At 44.9% G+C, this 23,620-nt stretch overlaps 2 protein-coding genes across 8 annotated transcripts in view; one reads left to right on the top strand and one right to left on the bottom strand.

The window, feature by feature from the left end:
- Positions 1-455: 455 nt before the first annotated feature.
- On the top strand, positions 456-3,587 carry Tmdd1 (transmembrane and death domain 1). The gene has a single exon (XM_046435906.2). The coding sequence runs from the start codon at positions 1,850-1,852 to the stop codon at positions 2,774-2,776; it is 927 nt and encodes a 308-aa protein (XP_046291862.1). The 5' UTR covers positions 456-1,849; the 3' UTR covers positions 2,777-3,587.
- Scn8a (sodium voltage-gated channel alpha subunit 8) overlaps positions 3,474-23,620 on the bottom strand; it is a 176,870-nt gene continuing 156,723 nt past the window's right edge. For all 7 annotated transcript variants that reach the window (XM_058576372.1, XM_058576371.1, XM_058576370.1 and 4 more), the window contains 6 exons: positions 21,521-21,805; positions 19,494-19,547; positions 18,823-18,960; positions 17,438-17,542; positions 14,532-14,802; positions 3,474-9,978 (listed from right to left, as the gene is read on the bottom strand). In XM_058576372.1, coding sequence (XP_058432355.1) covers positions 8,831-9,978; positions 14,532-14,802; positions 17,438-17,542; positions 18,823-18,960; positions 19,494-19,547; positions 21,521-21,805 — 2,001 coding nt within the window. In that variant the 3' untranslated portion in view covers positions 3,474-8,830. The remainder of the gene's footprint in view (positions 9,979-14,531; positions 14,803-17,437; positions 17,543-18,822; positions 18,961-19,493; positions 19,548-21,520; positions 21,806-23,620) is intronic.

Genomic DNA, 23,620 nt, shown 5'->3' with positions numbered 1-23,620 from the left:
TTTCCAGAGGATTTCTTGGGGGTGATGGGATGTGGGGAGTCCTCTGAGAATGCTTGGGCCCTCAGGTCTGCCAGTATCCTTGCTGTGGCTCTGTGGATATTTCTGTGTCTTCAGCAAAAGTTATTTGGGGGACTTTGTCATTCATTCTGCATAGAGAATGCTCGCCAGGCATTCAGCCTCTCAAATGCTAGGCAAGCACTCTACCACTGAGTTACTCCTTCAGCCCCAATGCCAATCTTTATATTCTCACATTTGATACACCTATTTGGTGCATAGCAGACACTGTTGAAAAAAGAGTTTGTTGAATAAATTCTCTAATTTCCAGATCAGCGTCCTGATGAATGATGCACAGGTTATCTCAAGAATGCCCAGAAAAGATTCCAACCAGTGGTGGTGATAGAGTTTCAGGGATCTTCCTAGATAGGAAGGATGGCCCAGAAAAGCATGGAGGCTGGAAATGATATCATCAGCATCTTTTGTGTGGGACTATGCAGCAGTGTGATTTTTTTTTTTTTTTTTAAATCCAAGAGTATGAAGTAAGAAATAGGCTCGGGAGGGGTAGGTAAGTGAGATTGGAGAAGTCAGCTGGGACTTTACCAGTAGAATCTCCAAATTCTCTGTTAAGAACTGGGGCTTAAGCCCAATGCCGTGCCATATGCCTGTAATCCCAGCTACTTGGAAGGCCTGAGGCAGGCCAGCCTGGGCAATTTAGTGAGATTCTGTCTCAAATAATAAAAAGGACTGGGGAATGTGGCTTGGTGATAGAGTACCCCTGGGTTCATACCCATTATGGCAGGATGAGGGTGGGGAGAAAAGCTAGAGCTCCACAAAAAAAGTATGGTACATATGTGGTGGGGAGGTTGAAGTGGACAGAGGACTGTTTTGCAAGTTAAGATTTTATACATTGATTCAACAAATCTAAATCCCTCTTACCTGCTGGTTGCGATGGGGACAGTGGATACACTTCACAGTCTAGTGGCTGGATCCAGGGTGGTGTCATCAGCATCCTTTGTGTGGGTGGTCAGCATCAGCTAGTCCAGTGGGCGAAACAGTGGAAAGGCAGAGCTGCACGGTGCTGGGGCAAGGGCAAGCAGAGGGGTGCTTATGGAGTCTGGGCTAAGCAGTGTGTGTTTGCCAGTCAGGGAGCAGGCCAGGGATACTTTTTGGGCAGCCTAAAAGTACCAACCAAGAGCCAAAGGAAAGCCAGAGCCAAGCTTTCTTGGGGGGAAATAAAACAAGTTTAGGGAAATGAAGCCCCAGTGTGTGTGGAGGATGGGAGACCAGAGGAGGTGCTTATCTAATTAGGATGGAGGCAGAGCAGTTGTGCAAGAATGAGAAAGGACAAGGTCATCCCCAAGAGAATTTAGGACTTGACTGGGTATTGGGGATGATGGAGAGCAGGGGTGTCTAGGGCTTCTTGGTGGAGGGTGAGGGTGTGGTAAGTGAACTAGAAAAGGAATTGGCCAAATTTGAAGATTAGCGAGAATAAGGAGGTGGCCCTTCAATATAAGGGCCCAGAATCCTAGCCTTCTGGGGGCCCATCCCACCCAACCCGTGGCTATCGCAGATCCTTTCATTGCAGTTCCTGGGCTTAGTGAGTCTTCCTTCCCAACCAGTCCTAGTGTTGGAAGCCCTTCTCCTCATCCTGGTGGTTGGGGCCTCTAGCCCATAGTCCCTGAGTGTTCAAATCTATCCCCACTCCCTGTGGCTCGGAGACCCTTCCTGCACTTCCGTTCCTGAGGGTTCGAAGTCCCCGCCCTCCCACAATCCATGGGAGTGAGGACCCCAGCCTCCGCCGGCATTCGGAGCCCCTCCCAGCAAAGGCTGAGGTCCTGGACTTGGCCCTACGATGGGCGCTCTGGCTCTGGGGCTGGCGCTCTGGGGCTGGGTGCTGGGTCCGGCGGGGGCCCTGGACGCCTTGGGCCCTCACGCGGCCGTCCGTCTGGCCGAGCTGCTGACTCCGGAGGAGTGTGGCCATTTTCGGTCACTCTTGGAGGCGTCAGAGCCCGACGTGGAGGCCGAGCTGGCCCGGCTTTCCGAGAATCGTCTGGCGAAGCCCAAGCCGCGAACACTCCTGTCGGGGTCTCCAGACCAGCTGTGGCGGCGGCGGCGGCGGCGGCGGGAGGCGACTGAGGTCCCGACGAGCCAGGTGACCGAGCCCAGGAAAGTTTCCGACGATTGCCGGGAAGCCCTGGCGTCCTGGCTGGCTGCCAAAGCCTTGTCCCTGTCTTGGGACCGTGTGGCCCGGGCCCTGCGGCGTACTGGTCGCCCCGATGTGGCCCGGGAGCTCGGTAAGAACCTCCACCAGCAGGCGACGCTGCAGCTGCGCAAGTTCGGGCAGCACTACCTGCCGCCTCCGGGAGTCGCCGCCCACGTCCCCGCCGCGGCCCCGCGGCCCCGGCGCACCTTGGATCACGCGCCCAACTGGGACGAGCTAGAGCTGATCGTGGAGCGCCTGCCGCAGCCCCCGTACGAGCGGAGCCCCGCGGGCTGGGCCGGGCCGCTGGCGCTCGGCCTCCTTACAGGCTTCCTGGGAGCGTTGGGCTCCGGGGCTCTGCTTATCCTGCTCACGCTGTGGATCACTGGCCGCGATGGCGACCCGGCGCGGCCCAGAGGCCGTGACCCACCCACCATGCCCCGGCCGAGGCCAGCCGAGGCGCACCGCCGGTGGGAAACAGAGCCGCTTCTGACTAGGGAGCCGCTCGCGTCCCCAGCCCTCCGGGCTCGGGTTGCAGCTGAGCCAGATTGCCCCTCGCCTCCATACCCCCCGTGGTGAAACGGGAGCACCAGGCTTTAGGAGTGCTGCCTTGTACGTTTGATAAAAATGTTCCAAAATGCCCAGCGGAGGGAGCAGTTTGTTGTCGGTTGGAAATGCCCAGCCTAGCCCGTGGACTGCAGATGGAACACCAGGGGCGCTGGTGCCAGTCTCGCAGGGTGGGGGCGGACCTCTCACTTCTTAACAGCCTTAGTTCTGCCTTATCTTGCAGTTTTTCTCCCACTAAGAGCTACCACTTATTGAACACAGTCTGTGTGCAGGGCTGGTGCAAAGAAGTTCTGTACATTATTTGATTTTCTCCTCCAAACCCAAGAAGGAAGTTATTTCTATTAGACATCAGGAAACCCTGCTCACAGTTTCTTAGTGCCATAGTCAGGCTTTTGAACTCAGAACCACTGACCTGAAAATTTGAGTCCCAGAGGAATGGTATGTGCCGGATGAGGGAGCTTGAGACACACATGGGACCAGAACAATATGCACAGCTTCCCTGGGTTTGCTCTGAGGTGCTGCTGGATTGTGCAGGGGCAGTGCAGGGAGAGGGGCGCCCTCTTGCAGAGGCTGCTGCCTACCAGTTGCCCCACTCAGGCAAGGCTTCCTGAAGTTCCAGCTGGAGCCCAGGACCTTTCCCACCCACTTCTGAGTCCAGGGCTTAGGAGTGAGAGCCATGACAGAATGACAGGCCAATCCAAGAGGAGAATTGAAAACAAGATTGACGTAACCCTTTATTGCAAATTCTAAAGTAAAAAGATGTACAGTACAAAGTAAAATTGAAATTTCAGACTATAAACCAATCCACTTATACATTCTCATTTCTTAGCATTTCTGCCATTTCCGCATAAACAGAACAGGGAACAAGTCGAGGGGATGAGGGAAGGAGGTACAGCAAGGGGGAAAAATGTGGAGAATAACCAGAAACCCCAGAAGCAAGTGAAAGGAGAGACATTTCTCGACCTGCTGTTCTGGTGATGAGAAGCGGGGGTGGTTGGAGCAGTGCAGTTTAAAATGGCTCTCAGAATAGCAGCATTTATGGTACCATTTCATCTTCCTTAAGTCCAAATAATACTTTGCCCTTCCCTAGTGCCTTTGCCTCTGTATCTCAAAACGCTTTACAAAACATTTAGTTAAAGCCTCACAACACCCCTGTGAGGTAGGTCAGTATTATTATCCCCATTTTACAGATGGGGAAACTGAGGCACAGAGAGGTTAAGTGACTTGCCCAAGGCCACACAGCGAGCCAGTGGTCAAGCTAGGAATAGAACACAGGAGTTCTGTCCCTTTTCTGGAACCACTGGACCACACTCCCCTTTACTTATATACACTCTTCACACACACACACACACCACATGTGCACACCCGCCCACCCCACCCCACTTAGCCTCTATGTACAGCAAACAGCAGTGGGGGGCAGGGGCAGGGAGTGCCTCAGGAGCATTTTCATAAAGGAAATCTTGGTAACCTTGAAAAGGGAATCCAAGAAAGCATAGAGCCACAATGAAGACTCTGGTGCAAATCTTGGGCACCCCCCCCCCCAACCAGATTTCCTCTTCTCTCCTGATGTCCCCCTGGTTGACTAGTTGCAGCTGATTCTTTAGGGGGTACCTGAAAATGAATGAAGCTTTTTGCAAAAGTTTGGGCAACATCTGAGAAAAGAAAAGAGGCATCAGTACAAAAGATGCCCAGGACTCCATAACGCATGGCAATCTCACAGCCACAGCAGCCTGGAGGCTGGGGCCCCAGGGGCCGGGAATGGGAACTGACCTACCAGCCACATCTCCAGAGTGGAGCTACTGGAGCGAGCTAAAGTGGGCACTTCAAGATCCTCCTGAGTGTTCCTGGACCAGGAGACACAGCCTAGAGGGGGGTGTCTCTAAGGGGGGTGCCCCCTTGCACAAATATGGACAGAACTAGTCTGCTGGTCTACCTGTGGGGGGTGATGGAGGGCAGGGCCCAGCACGAGCTAGCAGAGCAGAGGCTGTTGGGCATTTTGTGCTTGCCCTAGCTTTGGAACATGGGGGGTATTTTTTTTTTTTTTTAAACACACTGATGAAAAAGGCAGAGGTGAGGCCAGTCCAGCTGGGTTGGCTTAAGTCATAGCTGAGGGCTCCGCCAGGTGGATTAGGTGAGAAGGGAGTTTTTAAGGGCCTCTAAGCACCAGCCTGGGGTGTGGGTACCACATGCAATGGTTCAGTGGGGATCTGGGAAGGTGAGGACCTGGCTTTTCTCTCCAATCTCAGTTTAGCCAGAAATGCGAGACCCTCTGGTGTCTCTCTCTGTCCCATTCCCCTTCTTTCCCCAAATGTGCTAAGGTCCCAGTTCCCAGACCCCTCCCGGACTTAAGAATTGGGACGGTCAAGCAACAAATGCACACCAAGACAGGCTTCCCTTGTACAGTAAAAAGGGTCATTTTTATTTTGTTTCCTTTTGGCTTATAGTAGTGATGTATTTTTTTTTAATCACGTCTCATTTAGGGCAGCGTTGGCCTCCATGCATTCACTAATACACTATTGGTCTTTTACAGTTTACATTGGTTGTGGCGAAAAAGAAAAGAACCCCCTGGGCACTGTGGCTCCAGGGGCTTTGACAGGCATTTCTGTTTCTCTGCCCCAGCAACTTCTGATGCCCAAAGCAGCTCACTGAGGAAGGAGCAAGAGAAGGTTGTGTTGACTTGGAAGTTTTTTCTTTTCTCACCCTCTGCTTTAAATTATGGACTCTCCTCATCCTAAGCAATAAGGAGGTTAAGGACAGAAGAGGGGGTTTGGAAAGTGTTTTTCACGCACAAACCAGCAACCATGGCAGCTGCTGCTCAGTGGCTTTGGCTCTGCATTTTAAATTAACAGCATCACACATCTTTTTGCTTTTTGTCCTTTTTTTAAAGGTGGATTGTGGAGTATAAATACTGCACCAAGGACCCGGCTACAAAAAATAAATATTTATATTATATTTATATATCTATATATATATATGTGCAGTGATACTGTGGCTGCTGCTGCTTTTTGATTGGCTTTGTTAATATTTGGCAAAGCGCTGCCACTCACTCACCCAGTGAGGGCGTGCAGAACGCCATCGCTGATTCTTTCAGTTCAATGCCTGTTAACTGCGGGTGTAAACTGCTGGTGATGGTGTCATTTACTACCAAAGAGGTGTGGAGCAGGACGGGTGAGTGAGAGAGTAAGTGAGTGGGTGTAGGGATAATGGGCGAGGGATAAGAGGTGGGAAAAGTTAGAAAAGAAAAGAAAACCACAAAACTTCAGATACAGCGGAGGTGGCTTCTTTCCTATGAAGCTGGCTGATGGGTGTCAGATACCAAGGCCCATGTGTTACTAAGGAGGTGGCCCGCTGGGCTGGGATCAGGAGTGGAGGGGAGGAAAAAGGTCAGATCTCAGAAAAATCTCATTAGTAGGCTCTAGTAGCTTAATGACATCACTAGCATGAGCGCTTGTTGTACCTAGTGGGACTGGATAGCTCTGTTGTCCATCTCAAGACCTAAGAACAATTAAGTTTAGCCAAATCTTGCATAGAAGTGGTTAGAATTTATTGCACATTGGAACAAAAATATATACTTTTTGTTGTTTTGGAAAAGACCAGTAGCAATAAAAAATTTTTTGTCTGTCTGTCTGGTTTGGGGATGTACATTGGCCGACAGCATCTAAATTCTAAGAAGAAAAAAAAGTATAAAAAATAAAAATAAACATGACAATGGCGTAAGCCAGAAGCCATTTCCTATTTAATAAGTTAATTTGTATTTACAAAAAGGCATGCCAATAAAATAAAATTATATATTACAGTATTTATAATTCTCTTAAAAATAACCACACATGTCAGCTTCTGTTTTGTGCTGTTTACAATGCAGCCTGTACATGGTACTCTACATTCATCCTAGCAGTCAGCAGGAACACTGAAAGAGATGCCTTCCCAACCTGGTATCAGGTGTAATACAAAACTCTATGGATGGCCGCAGAAGCAGGCTTAAGAGAGCTGGACAGTTTCTAATGGTCCAACAAGAAAGTTCTGCTTACTGACTTGCTGTGGTTTGTTCTATGCAAAACAAGTCAAGTGGACTGTGAAACTACATCCAAAGTACATCTACTGCAAGGCAGATTGGTATGTCTGATTATGGGTTGGGTTTTTTTCCCCCTCGATTGTATGATTCAGGAAGAGTTTATTTTGATTTGATTCCCATGCTAAAGTCTTTCCTCACTCTTCAAACAGACTTCCTGAAACATTCAACTGCAGCATGTCGGCTTTGAAACCTAGTCATCAGATGAGATACCCCTGGATTAGCACTGTCATCCATAGGGTAGGAGATGGAATGAAGATGACACTCCCCCAGAAGCCACCCTCCAATGACAATGGGCAGGTCTTTAAGCAGAGAGCAAAACTGGCTGAGAGGGAATGTGCTGGGGGAAGCTGGAACACCCTACAGAATTAATATTAAGTCACTTTCTCATGAAAACCAGTGCAGTAAAGAAACCAAGTGGGCTTGGTTCAGAGGCGGTTTCATCTACACCTCAGGTCCCAGCAGTGACTGTTGCTCTAGTAACAGTCAAAAGAAACCATAGCCATACCCCAGTGCTGCAGCCCTCACCCAGCCCTGTGAGGGTGGAAAGGGAAGTCCTGCTCAGTGGGGAAATGTGATGGAGGCAGGAGGACAGTTTCTAATGGTCCAATAAGAAAGTTGTGTGCAGGTGTGAGCTTGTGACAATCCCTCTGGACAGTTCAGAAGATCTGAACCCTTCTCCATATTGACCCAAGCCCAGAGAAAGCCACAATGCAGAAGGGCATGAAACTAGGTGAAGTGAGCACCCCATGACCCCCAACAAAATGTCATTTTAAGTTCTCCAAAATACCCCCTAGAGATAACGTGCTACCCTGAACAGCACTTTTATCTCTACCCCATTTAAGTGTCAGTTCTCCAGTATGAAGGCTAAACAATCATCATAAATATTGCAAAATACAAATGAACTTTTTTTTTAGCCCTAGGATTTGGTTTTACAGTGACATTAATAGTACAAGCCATTCGGGATCAAAGTCTCCCCATGTACTAGACACAGAGCAGCATTAAATAGTTCATCTTGCAAAATGTGCAACAATGGCTGTATGTTAGAGATGTTTGTTAAACAAATACACGCAACGGATCCATCTGCTTGTTGGACTGGGATTGTTTTTTGTTTTTGGTGGTGGTCAATTGATTGACTGTTTCCCTACCAGAAGGTGTATGAAACACTTATAGGAACTCATATAAAGAATTGCAGCCGGTATGGAACTCTTACCATTTTCTCCAAATACAGTGAACGGTGCAGGGCTGGGTCCTGTCCAAAGGCTGACCCAATGCAGGGGACAGGATTAGTAGTGTCCTGTGGTGTATGGATCTCATGCATGACTTCTGATCACGGCATGCCATCATGCAAATCATTTCTACGCATTGAACGAGCACAATGTTTGGAATTGGCCTGAGCAAGTCCTCCTCAGCCTGAAAAAACCTGATTGTTTTCCCCCACCCATCTCCAAACCACGTGAAGCCCATGTGGAGAAGATGCGGTTTATGTCAAAGAAACTGACAATTAAATGACATGGGCTAAATGTGAGTGTGTGTGTGTTTTCTTTTTGCTGCTTAGCTTAACTAATGTAAGAATGCAAATATAGTTTGCATGAACAAACAAATTTTTAGAGTGATGCTTTCTGCTTCTGAGAATCAACAAAATGAAAAAATAAAATCCATTTGGCTGCAACGGAAATATGCTGGTCCCGGCAGCCTCTCCTGTTTTTGTATCCTGTTAGTTTTGTCCTAAGTTGCATTGACTGAATGTGGAACATGCAGTAACCACCTGCCCAAGCAATAGAAAATCTGTGAGTTCAGGGAGCAGGGTCCTTTGCCCTTGGCAGGTCACTGCTCAAGATGCAACTGTGTCACATGGTAAGCAGACTACATTTGGTATAGTTCTTCAGGTTACAGTGTCTCCACAGCTGTTCTGCATTGATAATATTCAGGAAGTTTGTAAACAATCTTTCACTTGCAAGTTTTAAACTGATATAACATTTCATTTTTGCTCTCCTCTAACATTTGGATTCTCTGACCTCTTTTTGTCTTTTGGCTCTTTCCCTTCTTCCTTCCTCTGCCCGCTGCTGTTTCTCTTTGTCAGGTTTAGTTACACTGTCATAGGATGGGAGGGAGGCTGTGGAGGGGGTGCTCTCCTTTTTCTCCCGGTGCGTACCTCCATTCTCAAGCTTATTGGAAGTCATCTTTTTGCAGATGAAGCCCCGCCTTGCCAAATGTCCCCGGTAGGCGCGCTGAAGGACCACTGCAGACACCTCCTCCTGCTTGCGCCGCAGTGTGGTAGTGATTGGCTCGTAAGACACTTTGGAAGGATTGGATGCCACGAACCTCTCCTCCATCTGCTGCCGCAGGATGTCCAACTCCCCACTATCTCCCAGGACCCGCTTGGTGAAGGCAAAAAGGATGTCCAAACAGTGGATGCGATCCCCGCTCACCATTGGCAGATCCATGGCAATGAGCTCAATGGTGTTGGGCTTGGGCACTCGGAGAGGATGCTCCAAGGCATCTGCAAAGTCTGCCAGCTTACAGTACTCGATGAATTGGGTGGCATCGGGATCAAACTTCTCCCAGATCTCATAGAAGGTCTCAAAGTCATCCTCACTCAGAGGGTCTGCACTTTCTTCTGTGGCTACGCTGAAGTTCTCTAAGATTATAGCAATGTACATGTTCACAACAATGAGAAAGGAGATGATGATGTAGCTTACAAAGAAGAAGATGCCCACTGAGGGGTTCCCGCAGTCACCCTTAAAGCCACTCCCTGGATGTTCCTTGTCTAGGCTACAGTCAGGGGGGCGGTTTAGGATGGGCAGCAGCAGGCCATCCCAACCAGCTGAGGTTGTGATCTGAAACAGGCAGATCATGCTGTTGCCAAATGTCTCAAAGTTGAACATGTCATCAATACCAGCCTCGTGCTTCACATATGCAAAATTGGACATCCCAAAGATGGAGAAGATGAACATGACCAGGAAGAGCAGAAGGCCAATGTTGAACAGGGCAGGCAAGGACATCATTAAGGCAAAGAGCAGGGTACGAATCCCTTTGGCGCCTTTGATCAGACGCAAAATACGCCCAATACGGGCCAATCGGATGACTCGGAACAGGGTTGGGGAAACAAAGTATTTCTCAATGATATCAGCCAGGAACATTCCTAAGAGAGGAACAGAAGAAGTTATTTTTCTGGGATTAGAGATGTCCATTTTCTTCTTCTTTTTTTTTTTGGTACCCAGGGATTGAACTCCGGGGCACTTTACCCTTGAGCCCCATCCCCAGCCCTGCTTTTATATTTTATTTAGAGACAGGGTCTCACTGAGTTGTTTTGGGCCTCGCTAAGTCACTGAGGCTAGCTTTGAAACTCATAATCCTCCTCCTCAGCCTCCTGAGCCACTGGGATTATAGGCATGTGCCACTGCACCTAGAAAACCCTTTTCTTTTTTTTTTACCTAGCTGTGGAACTTTTAAGTTCAAAGTGCTTGTAGAATGAGTTCCTTATTACAGAATCTAAATTCTCAAAATAAGAAGACATTACATGTTTCAAACATCCAGAAAAGTAAGTTGGGCAGAGTGATGTAACAGTAATCCCAGCTACTCATAAGGCTAAGGCAGGAGGATTGCAAGTTGGAAGCCAGCCTATACATACTTAGTGAGGCCCTGTCTTAAAATAAAATAAAGGATGAGGGTGTAACTCAGTGGCAGAGTACTTGTCTAGCAAGCACCAGGCCCTGGGTTCAACTTCAGCTCTGCAAAACAATGACAACAACCAAAAACATAGAAAAGTAGAGAAAACTGATATAGACAACTATGTGCATGACAAACAGATTAGCATTTTACAAAATTTGCTCATTCTCTCTTCATTCTCAGAAGTATCCATAATATTTAAGTATCATTTTACTATATAGTTTTACTATGTATGCATAAACCCATAAATACTACACAGCATTCTACAATGTTTAAGAAATTATACTGAATCTTTTTAGAGCTCCAGCTTGTTTTTTTGTGTGTGTGTGTGTGGGGATTTAATCCCAGTCCTTTTCATTTTTTATTTTGAGACAGGGTCTTGCTGAGTTGCTGATGCTATCCTTGAACTTGTGATCTCCCTGCCTTAGCCTACCAAGTTGCTGGGATTACAGGTGTGTGCCATCACACAGCACTTGTTTTAATTTGTGAGATTGATCCCTTGTGTTAAAATAATTTTAGATTATTCACTTTAACAATTGAATGGTATTCACTTTTATAAGTAGGTCCTAATTTATCTGTTTTTCTATTCCAGGACAATGAGTTTTTTTACCACATATATGCACATAAAGTTTCCAAGGTGCTATAGATTGCTCTTCACAATGCCATCAAATATCCACTGCAGGCATGGTGGTGCATGTCTGCAATCTCAACCACTCCAGAGGCTAACACAGGAGGATTGCAAGTTCAAGGCCAGCCTCAGCGACTTAGCAAGACCTTAAAGCAACTTAGCGAGACCTGTCTCAAAAAATAAAAAGAGGGCTGGGGATGTGGCTCAATGGTAAAGGACTCCTGGGTTTAATCCCCAGTACCAAAAACGCCCCCACAAAAACCCATATCTACAAACAATGAATGTGAGGTCTCAGTTTCCTGCCATACCATGCTACCCTTTGACTTTGATGTCTTAGATATTCTGCTAATGCCACTGATTTTCAAAGTATCTTTATATTGGTTCTGAAAAAAAACAACAAAACATCTTTCTTTGCCCATCCCTCTATCTCCTACTGCATCAAAATAGCCTAAAAAACTAAAGTGATAGCTCAGGAATGGCTTTCAACTCAGCTTTGAGATTTTGAGCTGCAACCCATAAACCAGAAACCAATTTTGGCAGGTAAAAATGCCATCGCTTTAAGGAGGATACACAAGTAGAGGTAAAATGCACACGTCAGAGGGCCTTTTCTACTTACACTTACCCACAAGCCCACCTCAACCAGACCACTTTATCCTTAAAACTAAAGAACAACAGGGGAAGGCCAACGAGGGACCACGGAAAGAGATCAAAAGGCTTGGAAAGAGAACGGAAGGGAAACGTGGACTATTCTTGTCTTCCAGTGTCGCCTCTTGCCATCCAGGCCCAATGAAACAACATGAGTTTCCATGGACAGGGCACGTTTAATTTAATGAAGGAAGTATCTTTTAACCATAAGATTTCATAAATATTGGAGCAGTTAGCTGCAGAGGCTATAGAACCTCTTCTTTGAAGGTTTTAGGCTATGAAGGGTCAGAGAATAGGGTTTTTCTTCAGGAGCTTGGATTCCATAGTGTTTGCACTTTCCAGAAAATTTCTACCTCATCCAGGACCAAAGACAATTTCTCAGTTCTCTTCTTTTTACTTGTCAATTAAGTAAAAAACCAGTAATCATAAGAAGTTAGGCAGTGTAACATCTATTATTGTTGATACTGCATCCTGTACATGGTGGGCAAGCAAGGCTTTAGAGAGACAGCGATGCCTAAGTGTTTCTTTTTGGTACTGGGGATTGAACTCAGGGGCATTCGACCATGGAGCCACATCCCCAGTCCTATTTTCTATTTTATTTAGAAATAGGATCTTGCTGAGTTGCTTAGCATCTTGCCATTGCTGAGGCTGGCTTTGAATCTGCTATCTTCCTGCCTCAGCCTCCAGAGCTGCTGGGATTACAGGTGTGTGCCACTGCGCCCGGCTCTGAGTAAGGTTTTGAAGAATGAAAGGATGAACCTATATCTATCCCCACAGAAAGGAGACAGAAATGGGACAGTCAGCAATCCAGGCAGTGGGTACTTTAGGGGATACTTCAAGGGGTACTTCAGGTGGTTATAGAGCTAGTTTACACAATTCCTCTTTTTTTGGGGGGTGGCGCGTGGGAACTGGGGATTGAACTCAGGGGTACTCAACTATAGAGCCACATCCCCAGCCCTATTTTGTATTTTATTTACAGACAGGATCTCATTGAGTTGCTTAGTGCCTCACTTTTGCTGAGGCTGGTTTTGAACTTGTGATCCTCTTACCTCAGCTTCCCAAGCTGTAGGATTTCAGGGGTGCACCACTGTGCCAGGCTCAATTCCTCTTAAGAAAGAGTTTCTATAATTGTTTCTGAATACATTCATATGTAGAAAAAATCCCCATCATTAAAACATTACTACTCTCTCTCTTATTTTGGAGGGCCATCTGAGCACAGGTGGCATGAACTTCATCTGTGGATTTTCTATCCCACTCAATAGTGGGTGGGTAGAAAAGCGGACAACACCTACATTGTCCAGTGTGTTTTGTGGGAAGTTAGGCATGGACTTCCAGTGGGGGGCTGGGATTGATCCCCTACTTGATCCCTATCTGTTGCCCGTCTCGGGTCCTTGTCTAGACCTCAGTTCCTCATGCTACTTAGAGGCTTGTTTGAGGGCTATATGGTAGCACACTCGAAAGGCACATGGAATGCTGACCAGCTGACAGTACATTTCATTGAAACATGAGCGATTATTACTTGAATGACGGGTGCTATGGTCCAATGAAGGTGGATGGTGTGATAAGCAGAATTGTTTCCTGTAGGGACTTCCTAGAGAATTCAGTAGGCTAACATGTGTGGTGACCTTCCAAAAGGAAATTTCATGTATAGTGTTGCCTGAAGTAATTCCATTGTGGGATTCTTTGCTGAGAAACGTATGGGTTTAGTGTTGTATGTGTCAACACACTTTTGGACATGCTGCTCTGGAGGACAGATTTAGAGGAGGCACAGGCTAAGGAGGCCAGCTGCCTCCTGGTAAACCCTGGAGCTCTGGGGCTGGTTTCTGTGAATCTCCTGCATCCGGTCTCTGTTGGGACAGGTCAGTCATGCCTATCTGGAATCAAAGCAGAGTTTCACATGGTTCAGGATGCCTTTCAGGAAGGTGGGGAAATGTTTTGGGAGGGTAATCAACAAGGTAGCATATCTTTCAGCCCACCTACAGAGACATCATCCCTTCTATTCTTTTAGGTTGAAGCAAAACATAAACTTTGAGACCAGCCTGAGTTCTGCCTCTGGTCGCCTCCGTGGAGGGACCTGTACATCTATTTTGCAAAGATGACAAAACAGCCTGCCTCCTGGGCTATCATCAGATCCAATGAGACATGTGGCTAATTCTCAAGCTGTACCTGGCCCACAGAAAAATCTTAGCAGCAACAGCACTACCAAGACCCATCGCCACGAGAAAATTTTCCTAGACAATTTCATTAATACTTAACTACCTCTGGCCATTCCATTTCTCATTTCATACCTTTTTGGGGGGTGCTCAGGGTTGAACCCAAGGACTCAAACATGGTAGGAAGTATTCTACCACTGAGTTATAGTCTCAGTCCTTTTATTTGTATTTTTTACTTGGCAATCCTCCTGCCTCAGCCTCCCAATTTACTGGGATTACAGGTGTGTGCCACTGTGCCTGGCTCCCATAGATGTATTTTTAAAGACATTTAACCTTTCCTTGCTTAAATTTTTTGAAAGCAAGAACCAAATTGTATGTTTCTCTTCCCCAGAGTCACAGCATTTACAACATAGTAGGAACTCACTGACCACATAATCTGCTAGGCAGGCCCATGAGATATCTTAGGGGTATGGGCTTAAGCTAAGAGGACCACCTACCTGCCTGCACCTCAGACCCATGTAACTCATTGCTACCCCAAGAATCTCATCCTCAAAGCCAGTCAGGCCCTTTCCATTTCCCTTATTGCCCTGCCCCACTCACCCACAATGGACAGGATGACCACCACGAAGTCGAAGATGTTCCAGCCAATGGTGAAGTAGTAGTGCCTCAAGGCAAACATTTTGAGCACACACTCACAGGTGAAGAAGATGACGAAGACCAGATTAATCCAGTAGAGAATGTTCTCCATCTGCTTGCTCTGAGTATCTGTCTCCACCATCATTGTCACCATATTAAGGCAGATGAGCATCATGATAACAATGTCAAAGGCTTGTTGAGTGACAAAATCAAAGACGATACCTTGGATTTTGTTCTGGGGAAGAGGGGGAGATACAATAGGATTCATAAAGACTTCCCATGCAGACCTGGGGAAGCCACTGCCCTATTCAAGGAAGCAGTCTCTACCATCTTCTCTGTCATACTGACCAGCTCCCTCCTGCGGCTCTATGGGGAGCATGACAGAGACTGACGTCAAGATTGCCTCAGCTAGAGTTTGCTCAAGTTGCCATTCTTCCCTCTTGAACCTATGGTGTCAAACACTTTTGAGATCTTCTTACTTCCCTGGCTGCCCCTTAGTCTCATCTGTTGGCCATCTCTCAATCTCTTTTCTTTATTGACACATGTGTACTGGAGAGCCCATTTATTCCTACTGTTTACACCTATCTACTGCTTGAGCTTCTCAGTCTCTCTCCCTGATGACTCGTAAACGTCTTAAACTTACCAGGTCCAGAGCACAGCTGAGTCCTTTCCCTTTCCCTTCGCGTGGCTTGTTCTGCTTCTCTCAATTATTTATCTGTCTCTCAAGCCAGAAATCTAGAGTCCCCTGTTTTTGTCTTCTCTCTCATACCCCAATGCCCTGAGAGTCACTGACTCTCCCTTTAAAAGAACTCGGTTGGGCCTGCTTCATTGCCTTTCCAGTGGCTAAGGTTGGAGGACTAACCTTAGCCACATCATCACCTGTACTTCTCTAAAAGTCTCTTAGCTGGTCTTCCTGCTTCCTTTGTTGCCCTCATCCAAAGCAGTCTCCACACACTGGTGAGTGGGACTGTTTAAAAACATAAATGAATCACATCATTCTCCCACTTAAAACCTTTCAATAGCTTCTCACCCGTCTGCCACAAAGGTCCTATTGTTAACTTGGCGGAGAGATGCCTTCACAGTCAGATGTTACTTGTGGCCTGTTACTAGCATTTCCTGCTTCTAGAGCCTTGTTTGCTTTTCCAGGAATCACTATCCCCACCAGAGAACACCTTCCTTGACGAGGCTTTCTCTGACTACTCATGTAGAAATAGATCTGCCCCCACAACCCTCCATTTTTCTCTGTTATGGTTCTCCAGTTATTTCTTTCTTCAATGTTTGCCTGCATTTTATTATAGCTGCCTGCTTTTTTTTGGTTTTGTTTTGTTTTTTGGTACCCAGAGGTGATTTATTGCTGACTTATATCCCTAGCCTTTTTTTATTTAAGACAGAATCTCACTTAATTGCTGAGGCTGGCTTTGAACTTGTGATCCTCCTGCCTTAGCCACCACCCAAGCTGCTGGGATTTCAGGTGTGTGCCACCATGCCCAGCATACCTACTAACTTTTATAGTTTAATGTGGAAGAAAATATACTTAGGTTCCCAAATGTAAACTTGAGAAATGTTAATCCTTTAATATTCCCTTTAGTTCCATTTCTATCACTAACCGGAAAGTCTTAACATCATGGAAATAAAAAAAAAATTGTCTTTTTAAAGATTCCCCTGATATTTTATATTTAAAAGCACCAAGGCACTTGGGCTACCACTTATTTTCAGGATTACTTTAACTTGGTGGTTTCCAAAATGCTCTGCAAACCCCTGGGCTTCTTTTCCCTCAGTGGCTATGCAGGAGTATGCCAGAAACAACTGTGGGGTCAGGGAAAAGCAGGCTGGAAAGCCAACTGCTGGTTTAAACAAAGGAGCTCTACTTTTATTTGTCAAATTAGACTTCCACCTAAGCTTTGACTTCAAGTGTTCTGCTGCCTTTTTTTTTTTTTTTTGAGAGAGAGAGAGAGAGAGAGAGAGAGAGAATTTTTTAATATTTAGTTTTTAGTTTTTGGGGGACACAACATCTCTGTTTGTATGTGGTGCTGACGATCGACCCCGGGCCGCAAGCATGCCAAGCGAGGGCGCTACTGCTTGAGCCACATCCCCAGCCCTTTTTTAAAAAAATTACTTTAAATGAAAGTTATAGATGAAGAAGAAGAAACCTCAAGGCTTTTGGAGATTATGACCCACTCAGCTTGTTTCTCTGAAACAAGAGAATAACAACCCATGAAGGGTGAGGCTGAATCTCAGCCCCAATTCTGTTAGAGAGAGGAAATCCAGGTCACAGGACTCTCCTACTTTCACTCTTTCTGCTCTGACAGCCAGAAGCATTGTTTTAGCTCCCAGACATCCTGCCCACATGTCTATTGGGCACAGAGGCTGAGAAAACAATGACCAAATCTTGAAGTCTTGAAGTGGTAGGAAAGGAATCAGCTTTTGTTCATTTTTGGTTGTCTATTAAAAGATCTCTAGGCTGGGGTTGTGGCTCAGCAGTAGAGTGCTCACCTAGCACATGCGAGGCCCTGGGTTCGATCCTCAGCACCACATAAAAATAAATAAATAAAGATATTAAAAAAAAAAAAAAAAAAAAAAAAAAAGATCTCATTACCTGGGCCAGAGTCAATGTGGTAAGCATGCCGGTTCTCTGCTGCTTCCCAAGGAGGGAAGAGGAGGGGCTGAGAGGAGAAGTCAAGCATGATATAGAAGTCATGCCACACTGTAATCCCTGTTCTGCTGCCACCTTACTCTGATCTTTTGGATGGGGCAGCTTGGAGAAGATCAGTAGATACCAGGCAATCACTTTTGCCTTCCTTTGCAGTAACCCTAGCAGTGTCTTCCCAGATAGGTTCTCACTATGTTCTTGGTCTGCACAATGTACTCACCAAGGGGCGGGGAATGGGTTTCTGTGGTTTCTTTGAGCCCAGCTTTTTCATGGCATTGTAGTACTTTTTCTGTTCCTCAGTCATGAAGATATCCTGACCTCCAAAGTAAAGGAGGGAAAAAGAGAAAAGCAATTACAACTGGTGCTCACAGGCCTGGTTCTGGACCAGGTTCTGGATCAACACTGAGAACTGACGGAGACATATCCCTTTCCTTTCCAGAGGTCAGGTTAGTGGCTGCCTGTCCCAGAGTGAGATAGATCTAGAATGATTATTCTAATTCAAAGAGATAGCTACCTTTGTTTTCAGCTCAGGATTTCTGAGATTTGCCATGCTAGGTAGGAAGGAAATGGACTATCTGGCTACAGACCCTCAGGGAAGGGTAAACCTCAGAGCAAAGGTGTACATCTCACATCTCACAGTCTCATAATAACATATTTTTGGCCTGATTTCCTGATAAGCTTCTAGGAAAAAAATTCTATTTTTATTTTTTGGTATGTGAGGATTGAGCCCAGGGGTACTTTACCGCTGAGCCACATTCCCAGCCTTTTTAAATTTTGAGACAGGGTTTTGTTAAGTTGCTTAGGGCTTTTTAAGTTGCTGACTCATGGCCCACTTATTTTAGATGACATTCAAAATTTGTAAACTCTAGTGCAAGAAGGCAGTTTAGAGAGAGTTTTCTGAAGTTTGTTGTGCAGAATTGACTTACAAAATGAATAACAAGGGTAATCTTTTCAATTTTTTTTTTTGGGGGGGTACTGGGGATTAAACTCGCTGAGCCACATTCCCAGCCCTTTTTAATATTTTATTTATAGACAGGGTCTTGCTGAGTTGCTAAGTGCCTCGCTAAGTTGCCACAACTAGCTTTGAACTCTTTGAACTCGGTGATCCTCCTGCCCTAGCCTCCCGAGCCACTAGGATTACAGACATATGCCACCGCACCCAGCTTCAGTTTGTTTTGAAAAAAACTGTTAATCATCTGAGATAAGTAAGGAAGTGAACTTTCCAGGGTGGCCTTTCAGATCCCAATTACCAGAGATTTACATGGATGATGACAAGTCCGGGCAATTTCTGCTTCACTGCACTACTCATCCGCTTCTTTCTGGAGCGGAGGCTCTCTCTGCCCCTAACTCCCTCTGGTGGAGTCAAGACCAGTATAGTAGGCCTTGTGAGTACAAGACTGCTAGTAAATTCAGTAAATCACATGTTGCAAAATCCAGCCCTGAAGAGGAAGAGTTGGTTGGGGTTAATGTACAGTGGAGCCAGTGTCACAGTGAGGTGACAATTTGGATTTTAGAGAAAATAAAGAGGGGTCTTTTCTCTGTAGTGACAGGGACAGAGGGCCTCTCATCTGAGTTGACCACTGGCAGTGAGGGGAGGAGACCTATCTTTTTCTTTTGTTGATTGAAGTTATCAATGATGACACCAATGAACAGATTCAGGGTGAAGAAGGAGCCGAAGATGATGAAGATGACAAAGTAGATGTACATGTAGATGTTGTCCTCATACTTAGGCTGTTCATCAGGCTGTCAAAGGACAGGAGAAAAGGAGAGAGTCAGCTTTCAGCTTGGTGATCAGGTGGGTGACTCCGACATGCCAAAGCCATCAGCTGTGACTTCCTGTCTGGGCTACTGAACAAACTGGGGATGGGAGAGACCTAGCTTCTTTCAGCCTGCCTCCTTCTCCATACTGGCAGCTCGGAGGACCCTGATAGCATCACTGCTGTGACTTATTGGGAGAATATGCAAATCGCGAGGTGAGGGGCAGGGGAGGGGTGCCTGTTAGGAGCCACACTTTTATTTCAAGACAGGACTGAAGAGTAGACAGCTCTGTTGGGGCCGAGTAAAAATCAACTGTCTAATCATTTGTAGCCAATGTGAGAGAGCGAGGACTTACTGAGAGGAAGAAAATGATCTACAATCAATAAAACAAGCAATTAACATTCCAAACAGAAATTTTGGTGCCTCCATTCTTCCCGTCCTTTCTCTTTGATGATTCCACCATGCTGCCTGCTTTCTAACCAATGAGGAAGGTTCTGTTCCACCAGGTACATTCTTACCTTTCGGGAATCTACAGCTGCATACATGATGTCCATCCAGCCTTTGAAGGTTGCCTGGCAAACAGAGTCAGTCATTAGATTGTGCCTGTGAGGGAGTGGGAGGAGTCTAGGTAGGAGTCCCAAAGGCCAACAGTAAGGACACAGGACAAGGAGTTTGGGTAAGTCTCATATGGACATAGAGTTTCCTTTTGTTCGTACAGGGCCCAAAGGGGCTTTGAGTAAGTCCCTGAAAATAACATCAGAGTTTGGCAAAAAAACATGTTGACGATGGTAAGTGATTGATGACTTTCACACAAGGTCTTAAGATGTGTTTGAAAAGACTACCTAAAGCCAGGGCAAATGCAGATTTATAAACAAGTGGCAAGAATCTACTCAAGGTGCTTATTAGACTTTAGCCTTCCACTGAGGAGCTGTTTTTTCAAAAAGTGTTTATAAAGCAATGGGGGGGGGGGTCTGAAAAATTCAGTTTCACTAAAAAAAAAAAAAAAAAGACAACAAGGTCAGAACTTATCTCTTACTAATAAACACAAGTAGCCTGCAGTATGGCAATCCTGGTGGCATCCTTGATGCCAATTCCAATTAATACCCCTTTCCAATTCTCTTTGTCTCCTATATCTAGCATGACTTTTGGAAACAAAGATGGATAATCAATTTAATATCTTCATGTTTAATTTGTTCAGCCAGATTCTAAGCTTTTTCAGGGCACAGGACAGTGTCTTTATTCACCTGATGGTCCTATTGCCAAGCACAGTGTCTTGCTTATGGTGGGGACTCTGAATACTGTGTCTGACTAATATTTTCTGGAGCTGCTCCAGTTCAGATTCAATTTGTGGGTTCCATTTCTTGAACTGGGGTAGAACAGCAAAAGAGTTTTGTGGTAGGATATGATACAGCTCATTCCCCTAACTTTTGCCTCCTCTTCCTAACAGTGAGTGCTTACTGTGTTAGGTTAGGGTGAAAGCTTCATTTGCAATTTCACATTTAATATTCACAACAAGTGAATGATGTGGGTATTACAATCATAGTAATGAAAACACATAATAGCCATTATCATAATTAAGCTCTGCTATGTGCTGAACATTGTGCTAAGATATTTTTCAAGTATCATGAATTCTCTCTCTCTTTTTTTTTGGTACCAGTGATTGACCCCAGGACGATTTTACCACTGAGCCACATCCCTAGTCTTTTCATTTTTTATTCAGAGACAGGGACTTGCTAAGTTGCTTAGGGCCTTGCTAAGTTGCTGAGGCAGGTCTTGAACTTGTGATCCTCCTGCCTCAGCCTCCAGAGTTGCTGGGATTACAGGTGTGCACCACTGTGCCTGGCTCATGAATTCACTTAACCATGTAGAGTATTATAATCTACATTTAATTGATGAAGAAACTGAGGAATAATTTGTACCAAATTGAATACCCAATAAACATCAGATCGTGGCTCAAAATTACATCTGTCTGATTCCAAAGATTATGAGCTTTTCAATGCATCAACTGTCTTGTCAAATATTCCAAAAAATTGGCGAGAGAAGAGAAAACTAGGCATGATGGAATGAAGTTAGGCAAGAGAGACTTATCTACATCATTAAAACACATTTCTCCATATTATCCACATTAGCCCTTTCTCTGGGGTTGAGCTGTCAGAGCGGCAGAATCGCAGCACAGCCGCCTTTAGCATAGCTATTATGTAGGATTCTTCTTCTTCATCAAAATTGCCCTTTTTATTTGTTTTCTTGACTTTAACTACAATTCAGAGCTGGGGAGAGGTGATCTACCACTTTATTATGTTGCAGCAAGTTTTAGTTGTTGCTGAGTAGGTCTAGTTCTGAGCACAAAGAGAGAGGTTCCTTTTGAATGAGATCTTGTAGAAGTCAGAATATACAGGAAAGACGTCTCCCTGAAACTGGTCTGGGAAATGATATTGCTCCCTGTTTCAGAGTAATTCCAATTCTGAAAGTAGGGTTGAGAAGGAACCAAATGAAATTTCTGCTAGTTGCGTGAATTTCCCAAGACTGAACAAATAATAATACTTACTACTTGAAGAAGGGCCAGATATCCTGCCCCCACGTTGTCAAAATTGATCTTCACGTTCTTCCACCTGATCTCTGTGTTGTTCCCCTCCATGAGCTTTTCACATTCAGTTTTATTGTTGACATCTTCGATTTCAAATCGGATTTCAGAAGTCTCATTAAAGCAGTAGTGGTATTTCCCCGCAAACAGGTTAACTCCCATGATGCTGAAAATCAGCCAGAAGATGAGACACACCAGCAGCACATTCATGATGGAGGGGATGGCGCCCACCAAGGCATTCACCACCACCTGCATTGGAAGGGGAGGTTGCTGAGTGTTGGCAGGAAGTGAGGGAAGCACATTCTTTTGATTTCCAGGAGGGGAATGACATTTGTGTGGCTTTTCTGCTATGGAAATGTGTTTTCTTTGCGCTTAACTGTTTTCTTTGCAGTAACTGGACAGATCCACAAATAGGACCAAAAATTTCTAAGTTTGTGAACAACATTTTGGGGAATTTTAATAAATTGCATGTTGATTTCAACTAAAACAAACTCCCCTGCCCAAGTTGACCCTGATCATCTCTTCTAGGCACCAACCTGGGACAAAAAAAAAAAAAAAAAAAAAAAAAAAAAGAAAAAAAAAAAAAGAGAAAAAAAAAAAAAAAAAGAAAAAAGATCTTAGTCCAGTCTCCCTCCTCTTCAACTTGTAAAATAAACCCCCATGGAAAAAATCTGAGCAATTGCAAGCTTGCTAGTTGCCTTTCAACACATTCCCCCTCTGAAAAACAAGGCATGATTGTTCAAAACCACAGAGAGCTGCCCTTTGGGTTAGCAGTGAATCACTCAACAGTACATAACGTCTCTTTTATGACTATGCAAGGCCAGTTATCTTTCAGGCAATAGCTGAGCATGCATATTTTGCAGGCTCAAGAAAAAAAAAAGCTATATTCCCTCTACCAAACAGTATAAAATAAAATCTGAACAAAAGTGCTTTCTACTCAAGGTTTATTCTTCAGCCTTTTTTTTTTTTTCCTGACTTTGTAGGCTTCTAAATCTACGAGCTGCCCAGTGTGGCTAGTGTTGATATCTGTCTGTTTAGTCCAGGGCTTGACTGTTCTTCACAATGTATTAGAGATCAACATGACTTTTTTTTTTTTTTTTTAATAGTTTTGGGTTAGATTACTGCTCTTGAAACTAAAAAAAATGACATGTTGTTAAAAAAATCACTGACTACAGTCTCAAGAATTTTTTTTTTTTTTAAAGGGCAAAGGAAAAAAAAAAACCCTTAGGAATAGATGTTTCTTGGGTTGTTTTAAACATGGACTTTGCTTTATACTAGAGGTGACAGTAGTCAGACAACAACTCTACCGTTGCAGCAGTTTTCACTAGTAGAGTTCGAGTGCTTACAAAGGTAACATTTCTAGTGATGGAACAGGAAACAAGGCTAGTTTCATCTCTGCCAACTTTCACTAGTGATGTCTTAAGCAGGGTTGCTAAGGCTCAGAAGAATGTTTCTTCCTTTTTCTAGTACTGAAGAGGATTATGGAGTAGAAAACAAAGACATTGGATATAAATGAATTGTGTTTTCTCTGATGTTTTGTTTGAAGGAGGTGACACGTGTTACCAAGTTCCTGCATCTGTTTTTTTGGTACAGGTAAGAGATGACAGGCTGCCAACTAGCTACAGCATGGGAGAGACAGGGAGGTCATGCTGTATGAGGAACGCCAGGGGGCAGCCCTGGGCTCTAACTTGAATCCTACTGGGTTTAGGTTTTGTCTTTTGTTTTTGTCTTAGACTGCACTGTCATTCATCAGAAAACATGGCTGAGAAGAGCTACCTGTTCTGTCCTATATCAAAAGGCAACAATATTCTGCTAGGGACTCACTCTGTCTTTGATATTAAAATACTCATCTTGTGATTCTCCAATTCACATATGAAGGCCTTTAGAATGAGAGGCAGTTATTTCTTAATTTTTAGACCAAGAAATCTCTTCAAGATCTTATAACTCTGGCATTAGTATAAAATATTTATTACTGTGAGCAAGGAAAGCTAGAATATCTGAAATCCAGAAAATCTTTAATGTTATTTTGGAGAATGCTATTTACTTTTATGAATTTATGGTATC

The sequence above is a fragment of the Marmota monax genome, unplaced genomic scaffold (genome assembly GCF_021218885.2).
Source record: "Marmota monax isolate L192 unplaced genomic scaffold, Marmota_monax_Labrador192_F-V1.1 WCK01_AAM20220418_F8-fsc00012, whole genome shotgun sequence".
Lineage (NCBI taxonomy): Eukaryota > Metazoa > Chordata > Mammalia > Rodentia > Sciuridae > Marmota > Marmota monax.
Note: the sequence above shows the minus strand (reverse complement) of the source record. Positions and strands in the feature narration are given on the sequence as shown.